The sequence below is a fragment of the Polyergus mexicanus genome, unplaced genomic scaffold (assembly GCF_030449975.1).
Source record: "Polyergus mexicanus isolate NDT 795.1 unplaced genomic scaffold, iyPolMexi1.0 SCAF_1, whole genome shotgun sequence".
NCBI lineage: Eukaryota > Metazoa > Arthropoda > Insecta > Hymenoptera > Formicidae > Polyergus > Polyergus mexicanus.
In genome coordinates this window covers 1235608-1258213 of record NW_027223321.1, presented here as the reverse complement: position 1 = coordinate 1258213, position 22606 = coordinate 1235608, and the positions used below count along the sequence as shown (strand labels likewise).

General features: G+C 38.2%; 2 protein-coding genes across 6 annotated transcripts in view; both read left to right on the top strand.

Moving 5' to 3' along the window:
- Positions 1-22606, top strand: part of Sls (sallimus) — a 75437-nt gene that overhangs the window by 37887 nt on the left and 14944 nt on the right. For 2 of the 5 annotated variants that reach the window (XM_070305906.1, XM_070305993.1), the window contains exons 43-54: positions 24-115; positions 198-295; positions 409-629; positions 959-1033; positions 2368-2472; positions 2550-2958; positions 3053-3122; positions 3230-4036; positions 4173-4239; positions 4500-4553; positions 5627-16141; positions 16685-22366. In XM_070305906.1, coding sequence (XP_070162007.1) covers positions 24-115; positions 198-295; positions 409-629; positions 959-1033; positions 2368-2472; positions 2550-2958; positions 3053-3122; positions 3230-4036; positions 4173-4239; positions 4500-4553; positions 5627-16141; positions 16685-22366 — 18195 coding nt within the window. The remainder of the gene's footprint in view (positions 1-23; positions 116-197; positions 296-408; positions 630-958; positions 1034-2367; positions 2473-2549; positions 2959-3052; positions 3123-3229; positions 4037-4172; positions 4240-4499; positions 4554-5626; positions 16142-16684; positions 22367-22606) is intronic. The other 3 variants (XM_070306079.1, XM_070306250.1, XM_070306165.1) reach the window with 3 other exon arrangements.
- Positions 1040-2359, top strand: LOC138939330 (uncharacterized). Its single transcript, XM_070307051.1, has 2 exons — positions 1040-2146; positions 2232-2359. Exons 1-2 carry the CDS (start codon positions 1072-1074, stop codon positions 2237-2239), a joined length of 1083 nt encoding a protein of 360 aa, XP_070163152.1. The 5' UTR covers positions 1040-1071; the 3' UTR covers positions 2240-2359.

The following is a 22606-nucleotide window of genomic DNA, read 5'->3' as shown; positions in this document are numbered from 1 at the left end:
GTTACGATCGAATTTAATTGCAGCTTATGAGTACATTCCTGACTCAGAAATTGCATCTTCGATAATCGCAACATCCCTTACTACAGGATCAGAAGAAGATCTTTTATCCCCAAAAGTAAGTAAAGCATCCGACGATATAGAGTTGTATTTGATGTAGCTATTTGTTAGACATTAAAATTCTCTCATTCTGTCTCCAGGAAACTCCAATCTTTGACAGTGACATAGAAGAATCCGCACCGGAGATAATTAAGCAGCTTCCTCAGTTAGTTCCTACCAAAGACGGGGAATTAACTAGGTATGTTTAAGATGTGTTTGATAAAAATAATAGATATAAAATGATGATTAATATATATATGTATGTGCATACATGTATGTACTTACACATAATTTTTATTTTTTCTTGTATAGACTGGAAGTGAAAGTGAAAGGTAAACCAAAACCGGAAGGCAAATGGTATAAGCAAGGCGTGGAAATTGTCTCATCACAAGAATTCCAAATTGAAGAATTTGAAGATGGTACGTCGGTGCTGACAATCGCTGAAACTTTCCCCGATGATACCGGTGAAATTATATTTGAAGCTCACAATTCGCTTGGTGTGTCGACCACGACAACGTATTTATCAGTAGAAGGTAACATTCTCTTCTCTATAAATTCCAAAAACTTCACTAATCTGCTTAAGCCAAGTTCTTTTCAGTTGCGCTCTTCGAGTGGAGAAGCGTCATCGAAGTCCTGTACCATCCTGGTAAAAATCCAATGATTATCCTACAATTTATCCTACATCATCCACACCAAAAACACTCGCAACATCTTCGACTTACACTGTCTTCTATTTTATCTATTGCATATTCTATGCAAGTTTACGAATGTCTTTGGTCTCGCTCAAATTCTATTTAATGCTGACCAGAGGGATTCGCTATGCATTCGCTATACGGTTTTTATCTGTCATTCTATCGACTAGGTATACTGGGCACAAAGGAGTATCGGAAACCAGAATGGGTCACACAAATGGAAAAAATGCAAGAGGCTTTAAAAGGTAAGAATTGCGTTCCTCATACAAACGTGATTGATTGCATGCCGAGTGATACAGAGTGCAGTTTTTCGAGCGACAGTCTGGATGACCATGCATTAAGAGACGAAAGTTCTCAAAGAGATAGCTCAACTGTGATCAGCGAATTTTCATCGACAAAAACATTAATGAATATTGGCGACGACATCAGATTGCCTTTTGATGAGGATGAAGTTGCTTCAAAAGAATTTTTATTAAGAAGATATTCGGATTCTCTCGGGACTGAAGAAAATATTGTTTCGACGCAGTATTGGGAAATTGGTATTTCTTACAAGGAGCAAGCTCCAATGGCATCATATTTATTACGGGAGAAAGACAAAGACATTTCTTCGATTTTAGATATGCAAGATGCGGTAGCTTCGGAAGTAAAGCATCAAGAAAATAAGCAAAGTATATCGAAAATATCAAGCGCATCAAATCAATCATTTCCAATCGAAACAAAATATACAAGATATATTGCTCCGAAGAAAATTATTAACGGACTGCTCGCAACTCTTGACTCTTTTAGCTGTGAAAATACATTTAAAAAACAGAATAAAGTTATATCGACAGAATCCAAGAAAAAGGAAATTGTTCTCGACTTTAGTGAATTTCCGCCTTCAAAATATGAGAGAAAAATCCAAAAACATTCAGATGCTGGAGTGATCACCTGTCCAGATAATTTAAAATCACCATCATCGATCAAAAAAAAAAGCGAAACACAAAGCATCAGAAATCAAGACAATTTGAACACTGATATAAATAAGACTATTTTTGAAGAATTCGTCATTAACACGACTTATGACTATAAAAGAAAATATCATACATATCCTAAGTCTAGGATTCCAATCTTAAAATACGCTAGAAAGCGACGACTCGAAAATTATACTATGGACCCGCAGATGTTTCCATTGGAACCGAGAGAAATCGATCTAGAATTTTTCCAGCAATTACATACAGCGGATAGTCAAGAAGAATTGCAGGAATTCTTGTTGCTTGAAAGCCAATGCAGCAGAAATCTTGGATTGGCGAGCAACGCATTTACATCCGAAGAATTTTATAACGAATATTACACTGATGACGAAAGAGGCACGATGTCAGGTAGAATTTTACTTAAAAGTAATGATAGAAATATGCGTTTAAAAAATAACCATGCATGACTTTTTGTGTGTTTTTGTCTAATTAGACTATTGACATCAGGCTTGTACGAGTAATCTTGATACCAAATATAAAATTAGGTAAGACATTTATTTGAGACCATATTGAGCCCATTTTTCTTTTAAAAGTTTTTAATTTAACATTAGCCTTTCATAATGTCTTAGCCACGCAAGCTGTTCCACGATTTATACAAGAAATAACGGATATCTACACAAAAGAAGGAAATGTTGCTTTATTTGAATGTGTCTATTCTGGTAATCCCAAACCAGGTAATTGTTATATAAGTGCGCAAATGTTGCAAAGTTTGGTCATGAAACTTTTAATTGATTACTTTCTTAATTTCCAGATGTTGTTTGGTATAAGAACGATAAACTTATAATGAATACGGAAAATGTGAAAGTACGTATATTCGATGAAGAAAATAAGACTACTCTAACGATCAAACGAGCCACCAAAGACGATGATGCTACATATGTTTGTAAAGCTACCAGTGAAATTGGTATGATAACAACTAAAGCCAAACTACATGTCGATACTATAAGTGATTCGGGATCAATGCCGGACGACGTAATCAAAGAGGAAGAAAAATTGGATACAAAATCGAAAAAACAAGAAGAGAAACCGCACAAAAAAAAGAAGACCGAGCTAAAGAAAGCAAAGGAAATTAAAGAAAAAGTAAAAGCTGAACGTGTCAAGATTGAGAAGGAAGAAACCCATGAAGAGAAACTTATATCCAAAGAACAAACGGAAGAGAAGTCAGTATTCTATATTTCGCGTTATTCAATACATTTCGTATATTTGTGATTTATTTTATTTACAAATTATAATATTTGTTTTCTGTACTTTCAGGAGAATTGTCGATGTCGAAGAAACTCAAATATTGGAAACTACAAAAATCATAAAAGAGAAACCCGAGGAGGTATTATAACACGCAACTTTTATTGCTTTTATAAACGCAATTTCTTTTAATTGGAACTCTATTTCTTGTAGAATTTTATACAACTGTTATTTTATTTCCTATTTTAGATTTCTAGAGCACGAAGAATAGTACCGATACAAGAACCGATTGTGACTGAAGCAACAGCTTCTTTGAAGAAAATTGATGATCAAAAACCGCGAGAGGATATACCTAAACTCGAGGGACGTGCCAAAAGAATTGTTGAAGAGCGGGAAAGTGTCGTTATATCAGAAATCACGAGCGAAGATACTGCTCCCGATTTCACCGTCGAAACAAAGCTTGATCGTGCTCAAATTACTTCGGAAACTTTGCAGAAAGTGTCGATCTCCGAAACACACGTAGAAACAAATGTTCAAGAAACGAAACGTATAGAAACAAAACAGAAAAAAGCAAAGAAAATGAAAGCGGAAAAGATTAAAGAAGATATTACCGTACAAGAGATTGTGGAACGACAGAAGGAAAGCATAGCTCGCGAAGTTGACGAAATAATGGAAGTACTTGACGCAAAAGAGTTTGGCCCTGGAGAGTCTCCCCTTCGAGAACTTGCGACGATTGGTTACCTGGTTCGACAAGGTGTTTCTGTAAATGAGATCAACGAGTGTCTTTACAGAACTGAAATCTTTCCCGCTTTAAAAACACCCGACGCTCAAAATGCTTTGGTCCAGCTGGTGGAAAGAAAAGGTCACGGCCCATTGATCACTCAAGTGCTTATCGAAGAAACGACGACCGACGAGAGCTTCGTCGCAGCAACAGTTGGTTTTCGTGCTTTCATGAGGATGGTTGAGCTTCAGCATGCTACTGTGGAAGAGGTCATCACACACTTTGCTCCAGAAGATTTTAGGCCACGTGCTTGGGAAGTTACGGAAGTTACTGAGGTAGGAAAATGGCGCAAATGTTATTTGAATTTATAATTTCAAAGATTTTTCTTTTTTTCTTTTTCTATTCTTTTCACTCTCTCTCTCTTTTAATAACATACAAATAATATTTTTATGATTATTTTTCTTTATTTAGGTTGAGACTGGACGACATGCTACAGAAAGAGTGGACGTCGTTCGTAAAATGGAGGTTCATTTTATGGGTAAGCCGAAATTGCAAATTATGCAGTTTTTTTATAAAATCTCACAAATTCTTTATATTCACGAAATTTAGATTTATTTAAAACTTCTTCTTTCGACATATCAGCAATTATTTTTTAAATGTGTTTGTGTGCATTAGTTCCATTATGCGATAACATAAATATTAGCAAATTTTATCCATGTACCATTTTATATGTGCATATATTTTTTTTGAGTTAACTGTTTTAAATTTTTCAAAAGAATAAGAATCTTCTAATTGCAGAGAGGAGAGACGAAAGGAAAGTCACTCACGCGCAGGATATTCGAGAAATTAAAGGTTCGGAACGATAAGTTTTGATGCCTGAGATATCGAGTTGTATTATTTATCATGCTGATGAATTAGCGTTCGTTATAATGAGCAATGCTTCTGCTATAATTTCATATATTGCTTTTAACACAGTTAATACTATATTACAGATTCGCAATTTTAATTAATTTAACTTTAAGTGAACACACAAAATTTCCATTAATGGCATATAACAAGTGATACACTTAAATTTACTTTTCAAGTTAAAATTATTAATTTCATGAAGATTAAATTAATTTTGAATTATAATTCAAGCAATATTTTAATATTTTTTAAATACTTTTTTATCTATAAAAATATAAGAATGTTAGTATGTATAAAAAAGGAAGCAAAAAATATATATCACCATAAAATATGTAGTATTTATGGCTACTGTAACGATCATTATTTTTACTATGCTTTCAGATGCATGAAGCTTTATTTGATCAAATAATAGCTGTGCGATTTTTTCGCTTATGCCGCTATGCTTTCCACACGCTACAAATCCTATTTCTTTACCTTTTGTAATATTTCCCTTCGTTACATTTTAATCAGCTATTTTTCATATCAGCTTCGAAATCAACGCTTCGCAATGCTCACTCGCGCTACGTCGATTGTGATTTAAAATGTAAGTTGTATATTTTTATAAATACCTCATTCGAGACACAAAACAATATGAGACATAAGAGTATAGTGCATAATCAAGATATGTTAATAATGTTATACACTCTACTAAATTATTTCCACATTTATTTTACACATATCTGAAAACTCAAACAATTATCACTTATTTGTTTATCAAACTTGTTCATTTCGTACGTCAAACATGCGCTCTTTAACCGTAGCATGAAGTATGTGAGATTCAAAGAAAGAGAGAGAGAGAGAGAGAGAGAGAGAGTATGTGTGGAGAAATATGTATGCATATGTGTATATCTTTTCGCTTGCATGACAGAGAGAGAGAGAGAGAGAGAGAGAGAGAGAGAGAGAGAGAGAGAACAAGCAAGAATCGAAAAACATCACGTAACACTCACGTCTGACACAAAATTCTCACATACTTTCCACAGAATACGAGGACACACGGCAGGCACACACAACACTGCGCAAACGCAAAGATAGAAAACCAAGGGATCAGATCGAAGAAACAACACAAGATAGGGAAGAGGGGGTTCAAATTGTAAAATTTGAAGAGATCGAGGAGATTGAAAAGGAAAGAAAAAAGGAAACAGAAGAAATCGAGGAAGAGATTATTGAACTTGAACGGGATACAAAGGGCAGATTGATTCGTAAGCAAAAGCAAGACATAGAAAAGCAGATAGACATAGAAGAAGAGGAAGAAATGATTAAAAAAGTTAAAAAAATATTAATGCCAAAGAGATCAGACATTGATAAAGACGAAATACAACTGGAAGAAGTAGAAGAATTTGAAGTAATAAAGGATAAATCAGTACCATCTATTGCTTTGAATGTGTCTAGTCAACGTAATCAAATAATAGCTTTAGATCATACGATCGAGCAAGCACCTGGTAAACCCGAATTGAAAAAAGCAAAATATACTTTAGACACTGTTATTGCTTTAACAGAACAGGCAACGCCGGTACACGAGAGAGAGATTGATGAAGTAATGAGCATCAAGCCCGCCGAACGTAAAGCGTCGATATCAATCTCGTCGATTGAACCATATTCTATCACAGAAACTACTGCACAGATATCTACCAAGGAATTTTCGGACACTTTTAAAGCCGTTTCTTACGAAGCTATGCCTTCTATAATAACGAAAGAAAGTCTTCTCATCAGTGAAACATTAACGCATGACGACGATGTATCGAATTTAACTCTGGCCCAATCGGAAACGAGTAAAAAGGCAGATGTACAATTTACCGTGCAGGAAGCTACAACTATCAGCGAGACTATAATCAGCCAAAGTGAAATACCAACTGAAGATTTCGTGACGCCCTTAGGTGTTAAGGCAGAGGATACCATTTTACCACAGATAGGACTCTCGGTTTATGAAATACAGGAAGGTTTGATTGAAGAGAAGTTGGAACCTGAGAAAACGATGCTTACAAAACCACGAATTAATATTAACGCGATGAAATCGATACTAATAGAGGAAATTTGTCCCGAGGATAAACCAGGGAAATATTATCCGGAGTTGATAGTGCCCACTGAAATCGCCACCAAAACGGTGATTTCGCAAAAGCAACGCGTCACTGAAGAGATGAACGCACCCGAAAAGGAAGGAACGTATATTCCAGGTAGATTACCGCCGAGTCAAACCGTTCAGATCGGAATCTCATACGGGAACGAAACTGCTGTTATTCATCACGATCTTGTACAGGAGCGTGAAGGCGAATACATTCCCGATCGTAAGGTAGATTCTTTCGAAGCTATGCCAAACGTCATTCTTTTGGAAGGTGTTACGATTTCAACAATCAATGCGCAACAAAAAGAAGATGATTTAACCATCGAAGAGAGTAAACAGATCACGGCGGATTTCAACATCGTTGAAATTATATCGGCTGTGACAGCGGAGACATTGACTTCTGAAAAGGAGCGAGACTATCATTCCGAGGACAAGCCCGCTACTAGATTGGCTATTACATCGATATCGCCATTGGAAATTGGTTCTATAACAGACACGATTGTTCAAGAATCTGAAGGATTCTACAGTGCCGATCAAAAACCATTCGAAGCATTGGCGGAAACGTCGGTTAGACCGGAGGAACACATTTTGATATCTCAAGTTCAAACTGCAGATTATCCCGCAGATCTAAAAGATACACTCAAATACATTTCGGAGAGCGGTGTTATATCTATTCAATTGACGGAAGCGAAAACTGTATTCGAAACGCTCGCTCACGATCGAGAGGCTACTATGGAGGAGGATGTTAAACCGGAAACTCATACGGTCGACATGGTGTACGATGCAATCAGGGGTATCGAAATATCGCAAACTACTTCTATAGAGAGAGAGACCGAGTTGAAAATTTTTGAGATGCCTGAATCGTATCGCGGCAAAACAGTACCTACTCATCCAATGATCTCACTCGAAGTTCAGGAAACTCAACCAGAGAGTAATTTAGGTAAAGTAACGAAAGAAGCTTTATCGATCGCCACGGCTAAAATTGAAGCCGTCAGTCTGCAGGAAACAATTGTTGACGAGACCGTTACAGCAGAAGATGTAGCTCCGGCGGAAGAAGATAAGAATCCCGATACTAGAACTGCTGTAGTTTCGATGAATCAGATCGAAGGCTTACATGCTACTATGATCGTTGCAAGCGAGAAGGAAACCGAATATGTTGAAACAGCCAGTGTTAAAGGTGTGTTTGCGAGTACTGAATATACAACGCAAGTGGCTCCAGTATGTGAACAAGTGAGAACAGAGTCGCCGACCGAAGATTATCTAGCAGAAGACAAACCTGTGTGTGGAAAAGCATACACATCTCACATTCCTATAGAAACTGTCAGCGTTACTGTACAAGAAACTGCGGAGAAGGAAGAAATTTATAAAGCAGACACAAAGCCCAAAGGAAAGATAGCAAATATTGAACTCACGGAGACAAAACCTGGCGCTAGTGTTTTCGAAATAATTCCGAATGATCTCGAGAATATCTATACGCCAGATGTTGGACCGGAGACTCATACAATCGAATCGTCCATAATTGGTCACACTGTTGCATCAAAAGCAGAAATCTTAGTAGAACAGAGCGCCGGAAAAATAAAGAGCGATCTTCTAAAATCGAGCAAAGCGACATTACAGCAAGAGGCTCTGGAAGAATTAATAGTAACCGAGACAAATGTCGGTGAAGCGGAACGAATCAGGGAAGAAGATATGCGTCCTATTAAACAGAACGCCGCGGTCGAGGTATGCAGCCGATCCGAAAAATTGACAGTTACTGAGGTAACAACCATATTAAAAGAGGAAGAATTGTCAGTGAAGAAGTTACCAGATAAACGGAAGGTTGTATTAGACATAACCGGGGGTCATGAGATAGCCCAGACGCAGGAGATGATACTTGCGAGTAATATAAGCGCTTTGAAGGAAGAAAAACCGAACCAAGAGAGCGCCAATCAGTTGCAGAGTGGATTGGATGTTGTACAGCAGATGGAAGTATCGGTATCCGAAAAAGAATCTCCTTTAACAGCGGACGTAAAACCCGATGCCAAAAAAATCGGCATTACTTTGCAAGAAAGAGAAAGTCTGACAATTGCGATTACGCATCCTGAAGACAAAGAAGAGGTACTTGGTGAGAAACCGGCTCCAAAGACCGCTGAAGCTACAATCGATGTGGTAACGCAAAAAATAGCCTCAAAATATGAGATTATTAGCAACGTTGCTCCAACCGAGCTGTCTACCATGTTTGCCCAGGAAGTGCATCCTAAAACGACATTATTATCATTCGAGACAGCTATCGCTGAAGAAATACAGACGAGAGAAACCGAAAAATCTCTTCCTTATGTGTCAGCACCAGAGAAAATAGCTAATATTGAATTTATAATAGGCGAAAGTCTCGTTGTTTCATCTATTACAGCGGAGGACAAGGAGAGCGTGCTCACAGAAATGGAAAAACCGGAATCTAAATCTGCTATATTCGATATTGCCGCTCATACAGTGGCGCAAGCTGCCGAGGTAACCGCGACTGATAACATCAGCGAATTGAAACACGAAGAGACAATCTCCGCAATGGCTACGACCGAGCACATTACTCATCGTAGTATTGTTGCATCCGAAACATCAGTCAGAGATTCGGAACAGCCGATGCTTGATTTTGTGAAGCCAGATAAAAAGAAAGTCGACGTGTCATTCGAAGAAGAAACGAGCGTAATGGTAATTGAAACAATTGCATCTGACAAGGAGCGAGAATACTTGAAGAAACCAGATATTCCCGGTGAAAAAGTCACTACAAGCTTTGATGCTCATAAAATCGCCGAACTCACAGAAGTTACACCAGCCACTTATCCAGGAAATCTCGATGTGGAAGTACCAGCGAGCGCAGCAGCAAAAGTAGAACGTTTGCCGTTTGAGAGTATCGTTCAAAGCGAAACTGTTGCAACGGAAACCGAGATAGAGTTCAAGGATAAATCTTTCAAAACGGGAACGGCTCAAATATCTGTCAATGAAATTATCAGCGCGACTATGTCTACCGAAACTCTAGCCGAAAAGGAAGATATTCTTCGAATTCCTGAAAGGCCTGCAGAAAAAAGAGCTGACGTTCAATTTACTGGACGCATAATCGCCGAGAAAAGCGAAGTCACTCCAGATTCTAGCATGGGAGAATTGACAGACACAAAACCAACTTCTGTTTTAGCCGCATTCTCGAGCATCCCGTTAGAGGCAGTGGTACAAACAGAAACGCAACTAACAGAAACGGAGGCTGTACTCGGTAAAGATAAAGTACCATCAATGGCTCAAGCTGACTTTTCCATGATATTAGAACAAAGTGTACAAGTATCTTCAGTAATCTTGGAAGACAAAGAAATGGAATATAAACCAAAGAAAACACCGAAACCAAAAACAGCAGAGAAAACACTAATCGAAACTTATGCCGTTGCCGAAACGACGATGCAAGTCCCTGATTTTAGTACTGGCGAGTTTGCTATCAGTGAAACACCATTAGCTGCTGTTGCAATTCCAGATCACATAGTTTTTAATCCGCTAGTGGAATCACAGCTTGTTGTTCAAGAGGGAGAGGAGCAATTTGTGCCGGCGTTAATACCAAAAAATAAAACTGTAAATATTGACATGGAAGAAGGTAAGGCGATCGTGTGTATAGCGCATGTAACAACTGCGGACAAAGAATCGCCATATGTTGTTGAGGAGCAACCGCATAAACACGCGGCTTCGTTCGGAATTGATGCCACCCACGGTATAGCTGAAACAATTGCGATTGATATTGAACATTCTGTAGAAGAAGTTACGATAAAAAAACCAGATGTTAAAATGATCTCATCTACACAAGAAGTATGCCAAAGTCTCTTAGTGACCGAAGGTATGATTCAAGATCAAGAAATATCTTTCGAAGGAAAATTTGTACCGGAATCACACAAAGTAGACTGGTCTGTGGAGGAAGGCAAGCGCGTTACTTCTGTCACAGAAATTAAAATGGCTGACAAAGAAGCTCCCCTTAAAACGACAAAAGAAGATAGATCTCGCTCGGCGCTGTCGATTATTATTCCTGGCCATAATGTCGCCGAGAGATCTGAAATAATTCTTAATTTGAGTACAGGCGAAATGAGCGAGATTGCAGCACCAACAAGAGCAATCGCACAAATCGGACAGAAACCTTTCGAGACGGTGCAGTTGATCGAACAAATTCCTATGGAGAGAGAAGTGGACAAGATTCAGGAAATACCATTGACAAAAAGGAGCGCGCATGTCATTTTAGATGAAAATAGATTTGTCGCTGTTACGGAATCTACTATTACCCAAGATGTCGAAGTAGAATTTACCACGAAAAAATTACATCAAGAGGCACCAAATCTTTTGATGGAAGGCAAAGAAATAGCCGAACGAATAGAAATTAATTTACGCGAAGGACTCGGAGAATTGCCTGCAGCATTCAAACCGATTACATATGAGGCACATCAAACGCAATCTACCTTAGAAAGTATTGATATTAGCGAAACGGTTTCTCAGGAACAAGGTACAATATTTATCGACAAATTCAAACCAGATAAACGTAGTGCCGATGTTAGCTTTGTAGAAGGAAAAAGTATTACCGTGGCTCATGTCGTAACGCAAGACAAAGAAGGCACAATGAAAATTCCGAAATATGAAGAGAGTACAGCTAAAGTAAAATTAACAAAGTTTGGTATGGATATTGCTCAAAAAGCTCAAGTCTTTGTCGAGCAAAATACCGGTTTAGTTAAACCTTTCGAGAAGATTTTAGTGGAAGCTCATCCACAGCAAGATACATTACAGCCTATCGTCATTGAAGATGTTCCAAGTGCCGAAAGTGAAGGTATCTTTGATAAATATTCGAAGACAATATCAAGCACAGCTGTGCCAACATTTGAAGAGGATCATGGCGTATTTATTACGGAAGTAACATCCGGCGAAGTTGAAGCATCATTAGAGGAGAAGAGACACGAAATGTCGCAAGCAGCTGTCCGCACTATCGTCACTGAATGCGATACCATAGAAACTGTGATGGTGGAATCACGAGTTGATGTACCTGAACAAATTTCTGATCGTATTTTAGCACCTCAAGTGGCTGCGCCGACCCAAGACACATTTGAAAGCATCATTGTCAACGAAAATCTTGTCGAAGAAAGTGAGAAGACCTTCGAAAACTTTTTCAAACCTGCGATGCAAAAAGCGAGCATTGATATATCGGAGGTAAAATCATTGCAAGTTTCAGAAACAATTATTGAGGATAAGGAACAAACGTTAGATGTCATTTCAAAACGAAATGAAATCAAAGCTACGCCTGACATCGATCTATTCCAAACTATCGAAGGTTCTTTCGTGGAGAGTATACAAAGTACTCAAGAACTTTGCGAGAAAAAACCACTTTCTTCTCAAGCAACCATAATTCAAACTACGATAGAAACAGTAGTGAGGTCTGAAACAATGCCAGTCGAAAAAGAAGACATATTTAAGAGCAAACTTAAACCCGAGGAACAGAAAGGGAAGCCGCAATTCGAAAGCCTTACTACAGTTGTAATTACTGAAATAGCTTCTAATGAAATCGAGGATGTTTTACCTGAAACTGTCGCACCAAAACAACGACAGGCGCAACCAAACTTAATTGGTAGAGAAGCTGCGGAAACTTTTCAAATAATTACAGCGAGCACGACTGAAGATCTTGCAAAAGCTGCTAAATTAAATGAAGAAAAAGGTAAACCAGAACTTGAAGAATTATTATCCGTGACTGTCTCTGAAATCATTTCCAATGAAGTTGAAAATGTTCTAATTAACAAAGCTACTCCAAAAGATCGTAAGGCTGATTTTATCGTTTCTGGTAGAGAAATTGCCGAAATAAGTCAGATAACAGCGTTGTCTGAGACTGACGACCTCGCTATAGAAACACCAGAAAAGCAGAAAGGCAAACGACAAGTGGATGAATTAACTTCGCTGACTATTTCACAAGTAATTTCTAATGAAATAGAAGAAACGTTAGTTAGTGCTAAGCTTCCTGCGGAGAAAATAGCTCGACCAAATTTGATTGGTAGAGATATTGCAGAAACTACATTGGTCATGACAATGGCCAGCACCGAAGAATTTGTCTCTAAAAAAGAAATTGAAAAACAGCGAGGTAAGCCTAGTATTGAAGAACTTACGTCCTTAACAGTTTCACAAATAGAATCACAGGAAACTGAAAATATCCTTACTACTCCCATAATACCAACCGAGAGAACGGCGCAAACAAGTCTATATGGTCGAGATGTACCCGAGACTACGGAAGTAACAACTGTGTCAAATGTAGATGAATTTGTTGAAATTCAGAAGCCCGAGATACAAAAGGGAAAACCGAATCTCGAGGAATTATTATCCTTGAATATAATGCAAACTGTTTCTAATGAAGCGGAAGCTTTGTTGCCTAGTCCGGAAGTGCCCACAGAAAAGATTGCGCAAGCCAATTTATTTGGTAGAGATGCAGCCGAAACAAGTCAAATTTTAACGATGATGAGCGTAGAAGAACTTTTAAAACAAGTAACACCTGATGAGCGTAAAGGAGAGTTTAAAGTGGAAGAATTATCCTCATTGACTGTATCTCAGGTATTATCTCATGAAACTGAAAGAATATTTCAGAGTTCTGACGCACCTATTGTATTTACGGCACTGCCTATGATATCTGGCAGAGAAATTGCCGAAACTTCTCAAGTGCTCACTGTTACGAATGTTGAAGAATTTTCGAGACCCAAAAGTCCAGAAGAACAAAAAGGTAAACCATACTTGGACGAATTATCATCAATAATGGTTTCCCAAGTAATATCTACCGAAACAGAAGCGCAATTGCCGAGCCCGGAAAAGTTAGATGAGAAAAAAGCCGCACCGTGTCTCTCAGGAAGGGAAATAGCTCAGAAAATCGAAATTGTAACTGCCGCGAGCGTTGAACAAATACCCGAAGTAAAGAAAAAAAATAGCCAAAAAGGAAAACCAAATATCGAAGAGATGAATTTTATTACTGTGTCCGAAGTAATTTCTACGGAAACAGAACAAGAATTGCCAAGCCAAGAGACTCCAAAAGAACATACAGCTCTGCCAAAAGTATCTAGTATAGAAGTCGCAAAAACTTCAGAAATTTTAACAGTGAGCAATGTTGAAGAACTTGCAAAATCAGAAATTTCTGAGATACATAGAGGTAAACCAAATTTAGAAGAATTGATGTCATTATCAATCTCTGAAGTGGCTTACAATGAAACGGAGAAAGGTTTATTAACTCCGGAAGAACCTGTTAAACAAATAGCTGAGCAGAGCATGTCAAGTATGCGCGTTGCCGAAAAATCTCAAGTAGTTACATCGTCAACAACGGAGGAGATAATGAAGTCTGCTAAACCAGAAACAAAGAAAATAATACCGGAACATATAACGTTTGAAAGCATACAACAGATGGAATCGATTCTTCATGAAAGTGAACGATCGCTTATCCTTGATAAAGAAGCACCAACTACAACGGCTGAAATTTCATTTCGTGTTTCTGAAGGTGTTGAAGTTATCCAAGTAACTACAACAGAAAAGGAAACAAAAGAGACAAAAAATCTAGAATTAACTAAACAAATAGCTGAACCAAGCATGCTGGGAATGCGCGTTGCCGAAAAGTCCCAAGTAGTTACATCGTCAATAACGGAGGAAATAATAGAATCTGCTAAACCTGAGATGAAGAAAATAACGCCGGAACAAATACCGTTTGAGAGTATACAACAAATAGAATCGATTCCTCATGAAAGCGAACGATTGCTTGTTCTTGATAAAGATGCTCCAAGTACAACGGCTGATGTTTCATTCCGCGTTTCTGAAAGTGTCGAAGTTATTCAAGTAACCGCGACGGAAAAGGAAGCAAAGGATGTCGTAAAAGGTATGGCAGAATTAACTGAACAGATAGCTGAACCAAGTATGCTAGGTATGCATGTTGCCGAAAAGTCTCAAGTGGTTGCATCGTCAATAACGGAAGAGATAAAAGAATCTACTAAACTGGAAGTAAAAAAAATAACACCGCAGCAAATACCGTTTGAGAGTATACAACAAATCGAATCGATTCCTCATGAAAGTGAACGATTGCTTGTTCTTGATAAAGATGCTCCAAGTACAACGGCTGATGTTTCATTCCGCGTTTCTGAAAGTGTCGAAGTTATTCAAGTAACCGCGACGGAAAAGGAAGCAAAGGATGTCGTAAAAGGTATGGCAGAATTAACTGAACAGATAGCTGAACCAAGTATGCTAGGTATGCATGTTGCCGAAAAGTCTCAAGTGGTTGCATCGTCAATAACGGAAGAGATAAAAGAATCTACTAAACCGGAAGTAAAAAAAATAACACCGCAGCAAATACCGTTTGAGAGTATACAACAAATCGAATCGATTCCTCATGAAAGTGAACGATTGCTTGTTCTTGATAAAGATGCTCCAAGTACAACAGCTGATGTTTCATTCCGCGTTTCTGAAAGTGTCGAAGTTATTCAAGTAACCGCGACGGAAAAGGAAGCAAAGGATGTCGTTAAACATATAGCAGAATTAACTAAACAGGTAGCCGAACCGAGCATGCTGAGTATGCACGTTGCCGAAAAATCTCAAGTGATTACATCATCAACAACAAAAAAGATAATGGAGTCTGCTAAACCTGAGATGAAGAAAATAACACCAGAACAAATACCGTTCGAAAGTATACAACAAATGGAGCCGATTCCTCATGAAAGCGAAGGCTCGTTTGTCTTCGACAAAGAAGCACCCAGTACAATGGTTGGAGTTTCATTTTGCGTTTCCGAAGCTGTTGAAGTTACTCAAATAACCGCAACAGAAAAGGAAACAAAGGAAATTATGAGGGAATTGGAAGAACCAGCTAAACAAATAGCCGAGCAAAGCATGCTAGGTATGCGCGTTGCTGAGAAGTCTCAAGTAATTGCTTCATCAACAACAGAAGATATAAAACAGTTCGCTAAGCCGGAAGTAAAGAAAATAATACCAGGACAAATACCGTTTGAGAGTATACAACAGATGGAATCAATTCCTCATGAAAGTGAACAATCGCTTATCCTCGACAAAGAGGCATCAAGCGCAACGGCCGAAATTTCATTCCGCGTTTCTGAAAGTGTCGAAGTTATTCAAGTAACCGCTACAGAGAAAGAATCAAAAGAAGTTGTAAAAGGTATGGCCAAAGAAGCAAGCGCACAAGCTGATATAATTGAGCGAAAGGTTGCTCTAAAAACCGAAATTCTTCCGGAAAACGTAGTATCTGAATTTATTATCACGAAACCAGAAAGTAAACTAGCTCACGGAATAAAAGACGAGAAACAGAGTGTGATTGTTACCGAATTACAACACGCTGCTGAAATTGAAACAAATCTGCCCGAACCCATAATACCAATAGTAAAGTTAGCGAGCACATCTATCGAAGCTGACTATTTGGAAAAAATTAAGGGTGAGTATTGTTCTTCTAAAGATAACATGATTATTTTTAACACAAATGAGACGCGACGTTTAAAGAAACTCGACTCGATGCGACATGATGAACAAATCTGACAGATTAGATTAGATTTATTAACATTCTAAAAAACAATTTTAACAGAATTATCGATTTTTGATAATTACTTAAAATTAGATTAATAAATTTACAATCAACAACGTAATATGATAAAAACTGTCTCAGGTAAGTGCAGCACCCAATTAGACACAAAGTCAAACATAATCGATATTTACAATAAAATTGAACCACATACAAAATTCACATTTAAATAAAAAAAATGTGTACTCCCGTATCATGTTTAATTCTACCATACTTGAAACGAGGTAAGCTATCCTCGACATTCGAGTGATAAATAATATTAAATAGTTACAAAGATGTTTGATTTCAAATTACTAAGACGCTGAGTATTAGTCAAACTTTTTGATGTAAATAACGCAAACAGATTCACTGAATACACAACAGTTTAGTCATGCCACAATTGTTCTGTATACATTTCAGAAATCACTGCAGCAACAGCCCAACAACATCATATCACAATTACACAACACATTACAAAACACGAAAAAACACAACCATCGACCGACTCCGACACTGAAATAACTGAGGAATACACTACTAAATTTAGACGTGGTAGTAAAGACAATGAAACCGCAGCAGTAAAAACGAAGAAAACGACAATTAGAAAAAAGAAACCAAGAGCTAAATCTGATGAAAAAGTTATTGTAATCGAAGAGGAACTTGAAAATATAAAATCGCAAATACCATCAATACCAAAAAAGCAGTTTATACATATTGAAGAAGTAACAGAAATGAACGGAATAGAAGAAATAAGCCCAACAAAAATTGAAGAATTAGAAGAAATATCACAAAAACAATTAGAACCAACGCAAGTAAAAGAAAAGCATCAGATAACAATAAAAGATCAAAAGAAAGAAACAGAACAAGCTCCTGTAACAAAAATTACAGAAAGCCTTTCACAGGAAATTATTGAAAAAACTGTATTGCCTTTCCCACAGCCTGAAATTATCAAGCCTAGTGAAGAGGAAGAGATAAGAGAACAAGTTACAATAACCGAGGAAGTAGTAGAAGGGAAGAAACCAAAGAAAATTACAAGAAAGAAAATTATAAAACGTAAAGGTCAAAAGCAGCAAGTAACGGAAGAAGTTACTGTGGAAGAAAAGGGGCAGTCTCCTGTGACAACGATAACGGAGGTTCCTCTGGAGGAAATTGTCGAAGAAACCGTGTTACCGCTGCTACAGCATGAATTTGCCAAACCTATTGAGGAGGAACAAATAAGAGAACAAGTTACAATAACCGAGGAAGTAGTGGAGGGGAAGAAACCAAAGAAAATTACAAGAAAGAAAATTATAAAACGTAAAGGTCAAAAGCAGCAAGTAACGGAAGAAGTTACAGTGGAAGAAAAGGGACAATCTCCTGTGACAACGATAACGGAGGGTCCTCTGGAGGAAATTGTCGAAGAAACCGTGTTGCCTCTTCCACAGCCTGAAATTATCAAGCCTAATGAAGAGGAAGAGATAAGAGAACAAGTTACAGTGACCGAGGATATAGTGGAGGGGAAGAAACCAAAGAAAATTACAAAGAAGAAAATTATTAAACGTAAAGGACAAAAGCAGCAAGTAACGGAAGAAGTTACTGTGGAAGAAAAGGGGCAGTCTCCTGTGACAACGATAACGGAGGGTCCTCTGGAGGAAATTGTCGAAGAAACCGTGTTACCGCTGCCACAGCATGAATTTGCCAAACCTATTGAGGAGGAACAAATAAGAGAACAAGTTACAATAACCGAGGAAGTAGTAGAAGGGAAGAAACCAAAGAAAATTACAAAGAAGAAAATTATCAAACGTAAAGGACAAAAGCAGCAAGTAACGGAAGAAGTTACTGTGGAAGAAAAGGGGCAGTCTCCTGTGACAACGATAACGGAGGGTCCTCTGGAGGAAATTGTCGAAGAAACCGTGTTACCGCTGCCACAGCATGAATTTGCCAAACCTATTGAGGAGGAACAAATAAGAGAACAAGTTACAATAACCGAGGAAGTAGTAGAAGGGAAGAAACCAAAGAAAATTACAAGAAAAAAAATTATAAAACGTAAAGGTCAAAAGCAGCAAGTAACGGAAGAAGTTACTGTGGAAGAAAAGGGGCAGTCTCCTGTGACAACGATAACGGAGGGTCCTCTGGAGGAAATTGTCGAAGAAACCGTGTTACCGCTGCCACAGCATGAATTTGCCAAACCTATTGAAGAGGAACAAATAAGAGAACAAGTTACAATAACGGAGGAAGTAGTAGAAGGGAAGAAACCAAAGAAAATTACAAAGAAGAAAATTATTAAACGTAAAGGACAAAAGCAGCAAGTAACGGAAGAAGTTACTGTGGAAGAAAAGGGGCAGTCTCCTGTGACAACGATAACGGAGGGTCCTCTGGAGGAAATTGTCGAAGAAACCGTGTTACCGCTGCCACAGCATGAATTTGCCAAACCTATTGAAGAGGAACAAATAAGAGAACAAGTTACAATAACGGAGGAAGTAGTAGAAGAGAAGAAACCAAAGAAAATTACAAAGAAGAAAATTATAAAACGTAAAGGTCAAAAGCAGCAAGTAACGGAAGAAGTTACTGTGGAAGAAAAGGGGCAGTCTCCTGTGACAACGATAACGGAGGGTCCTCTGGAGGAAATTGTCGAAGAAACCGTGTTACCGCTGCCACAGCATGAATTTGCCAAACCTATTGAAGAGGAACAAATAAGAGAACAAGTTACAATAACGGAGGAAGTAGTAGAAGGGAAGAAACCAAAGAAAATTACAAAGAAAATTATCAAACGTAAAGGACAAAAGCAGCAAGTAACGGAAGAAGTTACTGTGGAAGAAAAGGGGCAGTCTCCTGTGACAACGATAACGGAGGGTCCTCTGGAGGAAATTGTCGAAGAAACCGTGTTACCGCTGCCACAGCATGAATTTGCCAAACCTATTGAAGAGGAACAAATAAGAGAACAAGTTACAATAACGGAGGAAGTAGTAGAAGGGAAGAAACCAAAGAAAATTACAAAGAAGAAAATTATCAAACGTAAAGGACAAAAGCAGCAAGTAACGGAAGAAGTTACTGTGGAAGAAAAGGGGCAGTCTCCTGTGACAACGATAACGGAGGGTCCTCTGGAGGAAATTGTCGAAGAAACCGTGTTACCGCTGCCACAGCATGAATTTGCCAAACCTATTGAGGAGGAACAAATAAGAGAACAAGTTACAATAACCGAGGAAGTAGTAGAAGGGGAGAAACCAAAGAAAATCACAAAGAAGAAAATTATCAAACGTAAAGGACAAAAGCAGCAAGTAACGGAAGAAGTTACTGTGGAAGAAAAGGGGCAGTCTCCTGTGACAACGATAACGGAGGGTCCTCTGGAGGAAATTGTCGAAGAAACCGTGTTACCGCTGCCACAGCATGAATTTGCCAAACCTATTGAGGAGGAACAAATAAGAGAACAAGTTACAATAACCGAGGAAGTAGTAGAAGGGGAGAAACCAAAGAAAATTACAAAGAAGAAAATTATCAAACGTAAAGGACAAAAGCAGCAAGTAACGGAAGAAGTTACTGTGGAAGAAAAGGGACAATCTCCTGTGACAACGATAACGGAGGGTCCTCTGGAGGAAATTATCGAAGAAACCGTGTTGCCTTTTCCACAGCCTGAAATTATCAAGCCTAGTGAAGAGGAAGAGATAAAAGAACAAGTTACAATAACCGAGGAAGTAATAGAAGGGAAGAAACCAAAAAAAATTACAAGAAAGAAAATTATAAAACGTAAAGGTCAAAAGCAGCAAGTAACGGAAGAAGTAACTGTGGAAGAAAAGGGGCAGTCTCCTGTGACAACGATAACGGAGGGTCCTCTGGAGGAAATTGTCGAAGAAACCGTGTTACCGCTGCCACAGCATGAATTTGCCAAACCTATTGAGGAGGAACAAATAAGAGAACAAGTTACAATAACCGAGGAAGTAGTAGAAGGGAAGAAACCGAAGAAAATTACAAGGAAGAAAATTATCAAACGTAAAGGACAAAAGCAGCAAGTAACGGAAGAAGTTACTGTGGAAGAAAAGGAGCAGTCTCCTGTGACAACGATAACGGAGGGTCCTCTGGAGGAAATTGTCGATGAAACCGTGTTACCGCTGCCACAGCATGAATTTGCCAAACCTATTGAGGATGAACAAATAAGAGAACAAGTTACAATAACCGAGGAAGTAGTAGAAGGGAAGAAACCAAAGAAAATTACAAAGAAGAAAATTATCAAACGTAAAGGACAAAAGCAGCAAGTAACGGAAGAAGTTACTGTGGAAGAAAAGGGGCACTCTCCTGTGACAACGATAACGGAGGGTCCTCTGGAGGAAATTGTCGAAGAAACCGTGTTGCCTTTTCCACAGCCTGAAATTATCAAGCCTAGTGAAGAGGAAGAGATAAAAGAACAAGTTACAATAACCGAGGAAGTAATAGAAGGGAAGAAACCAAAGAAAATTACAAGAAAGAAAATTATAAAACGTAAAGGTCAAAAGCAGCAAGTAACGGAAGAAGTAACTGTGGAAGAAAAGGGGCAGTCTCCTGTGACAACGATAACGGAGGGTCCTCTGGAGGAAATTGTCGAAGAAACCATGTTACCGCTGCCACAGCATGAATTTGCCAAACCTATTGAGAAGGAACAAATAAGAGAACAAGTTACAATAACCGAGGAAGTAGTAGAAGGGAAGAAACCAAAGAAAATTACAAGGAAGAAAATTATCAAACGTAAAGGACAAAAGCAGCAAGTAACGGAAGAAGTTACTGTGGAAGAAAAGGGGCAGTCTCCTGTGACAACGATAACGGAGAGTCCTCTGGAGGAAATTGTCCAAGAAACCGTGTTACCGCTGCCACAACATGAATTTGCCAAACCTATTGAGGAGGAACAAATAAGAGAACAAGTTACAATAACCGAGGAGGTAGTAGAAGGGAAGAAACCAAAGAAAATTACAAAGAAGAAAATTATTAAATGTAAAGGACAAAAGCAGCAAGTAACGGAAGAAGTTACTGTGGAAGAAAAGGGGCAGTCTCCTGTGACAACGATAACGGAGGGTCCTCTGGAGGAAATTGTCGAAGAAACCGTGTTACCGCTGCCACAGCATGAATTTGCCAAACCTATTGAGGAGGAACAAATAAGAGAACAAGTTACAATAACCGAGGAAGTAGTGGAGGGGAAGAAACCAAAGAAAATTACAAGAAAGAAAATTATAAAACGTAAAGGTCAAAAGCAGCAAGTAACGGAAGAAGTTACAGTGGAAGAAAAGGGACAATCTCCTGTGACAACGATAACGGAGGGTCCTCTGGAGGAAATTGTCGAAGAAACCGTGTTGCCTCTTCCACAGCCTGAAATTATCAAGCCTAATGAAGAGGAAGAGATAAGAGAACAAGTTACAGTGACCGAGGATATAGTGGAGGGGAAGAAACCAAAGAAAATTACAAAGAAGAAAATTATTAAACGTAAAGGACAAAAACAGCAAGTAACGGAAGAAGTTACTGTGGAAGAAAAGGGGCTGTCTCCTGTGACAACGATAACGGAGGGTCCGCTGGAGGAAATTGTCGAAGAAACCGTGTTGCCTCTTCCACAGCCTGAAATTATCAAGCCTAGTGAAGAGGAAGAGATAAGAGAACAAGTTACAATGACCGAGGAAGTAGTGGAGGGGAAAAAACCAAAGAAAATTACAAAAAAGAAAATTATCAAACGTAAGGGACAAAAGCAGCAAGTAACGGAAGAAGTTACAGTGGAAGAAAGGGGGCAGTCTCCTGTGACAACGATAACGGAGGGTCCTCTGGAAGAAATTCTTGAAGAAACCGTGTTGCCGCTGCCACAGTCTAAAATTTTCAAGCCTAGTGAAGAGGAAGAGATAAGAGAACAAGTTACAATGACCGCGGAAGTAGCGAAAGGAAAGAAAATTATTAAACATATGGGACAAGAACAGCAAGTAACAGAAAAAGTTGAAGTTATAGAAAAAGAACAGTCTCCTGTGAGTGTGAAAACGATTACAGAGGATTCTCTAAAAAATCACCAGGCGGTAGGAACCACAATTCTTCTTCACGCAAACACTACACCGGAAATACACAACAAACTCAAACATAAAAGTTTGTTTAAACATTTAGATAATGAAATAATGCTGAAAGGTAAGCTTTTCTGCTTATTGTTATATTTAATCTACCTATGTCTAGGTTGATAATTTTATATATTTGTTATATTGAATATTTGAACAAATTTTTTACTGACATAAAATATATAACAAAACTATTATTAATTATTAATCTTTTACGTTGATGTACATTAACATATTGTAGCATATACAGTAACATAATTTTTTGTATGTTAAGATATACTTATTTATATTATTTGTTTTCAAACAAGTTTAG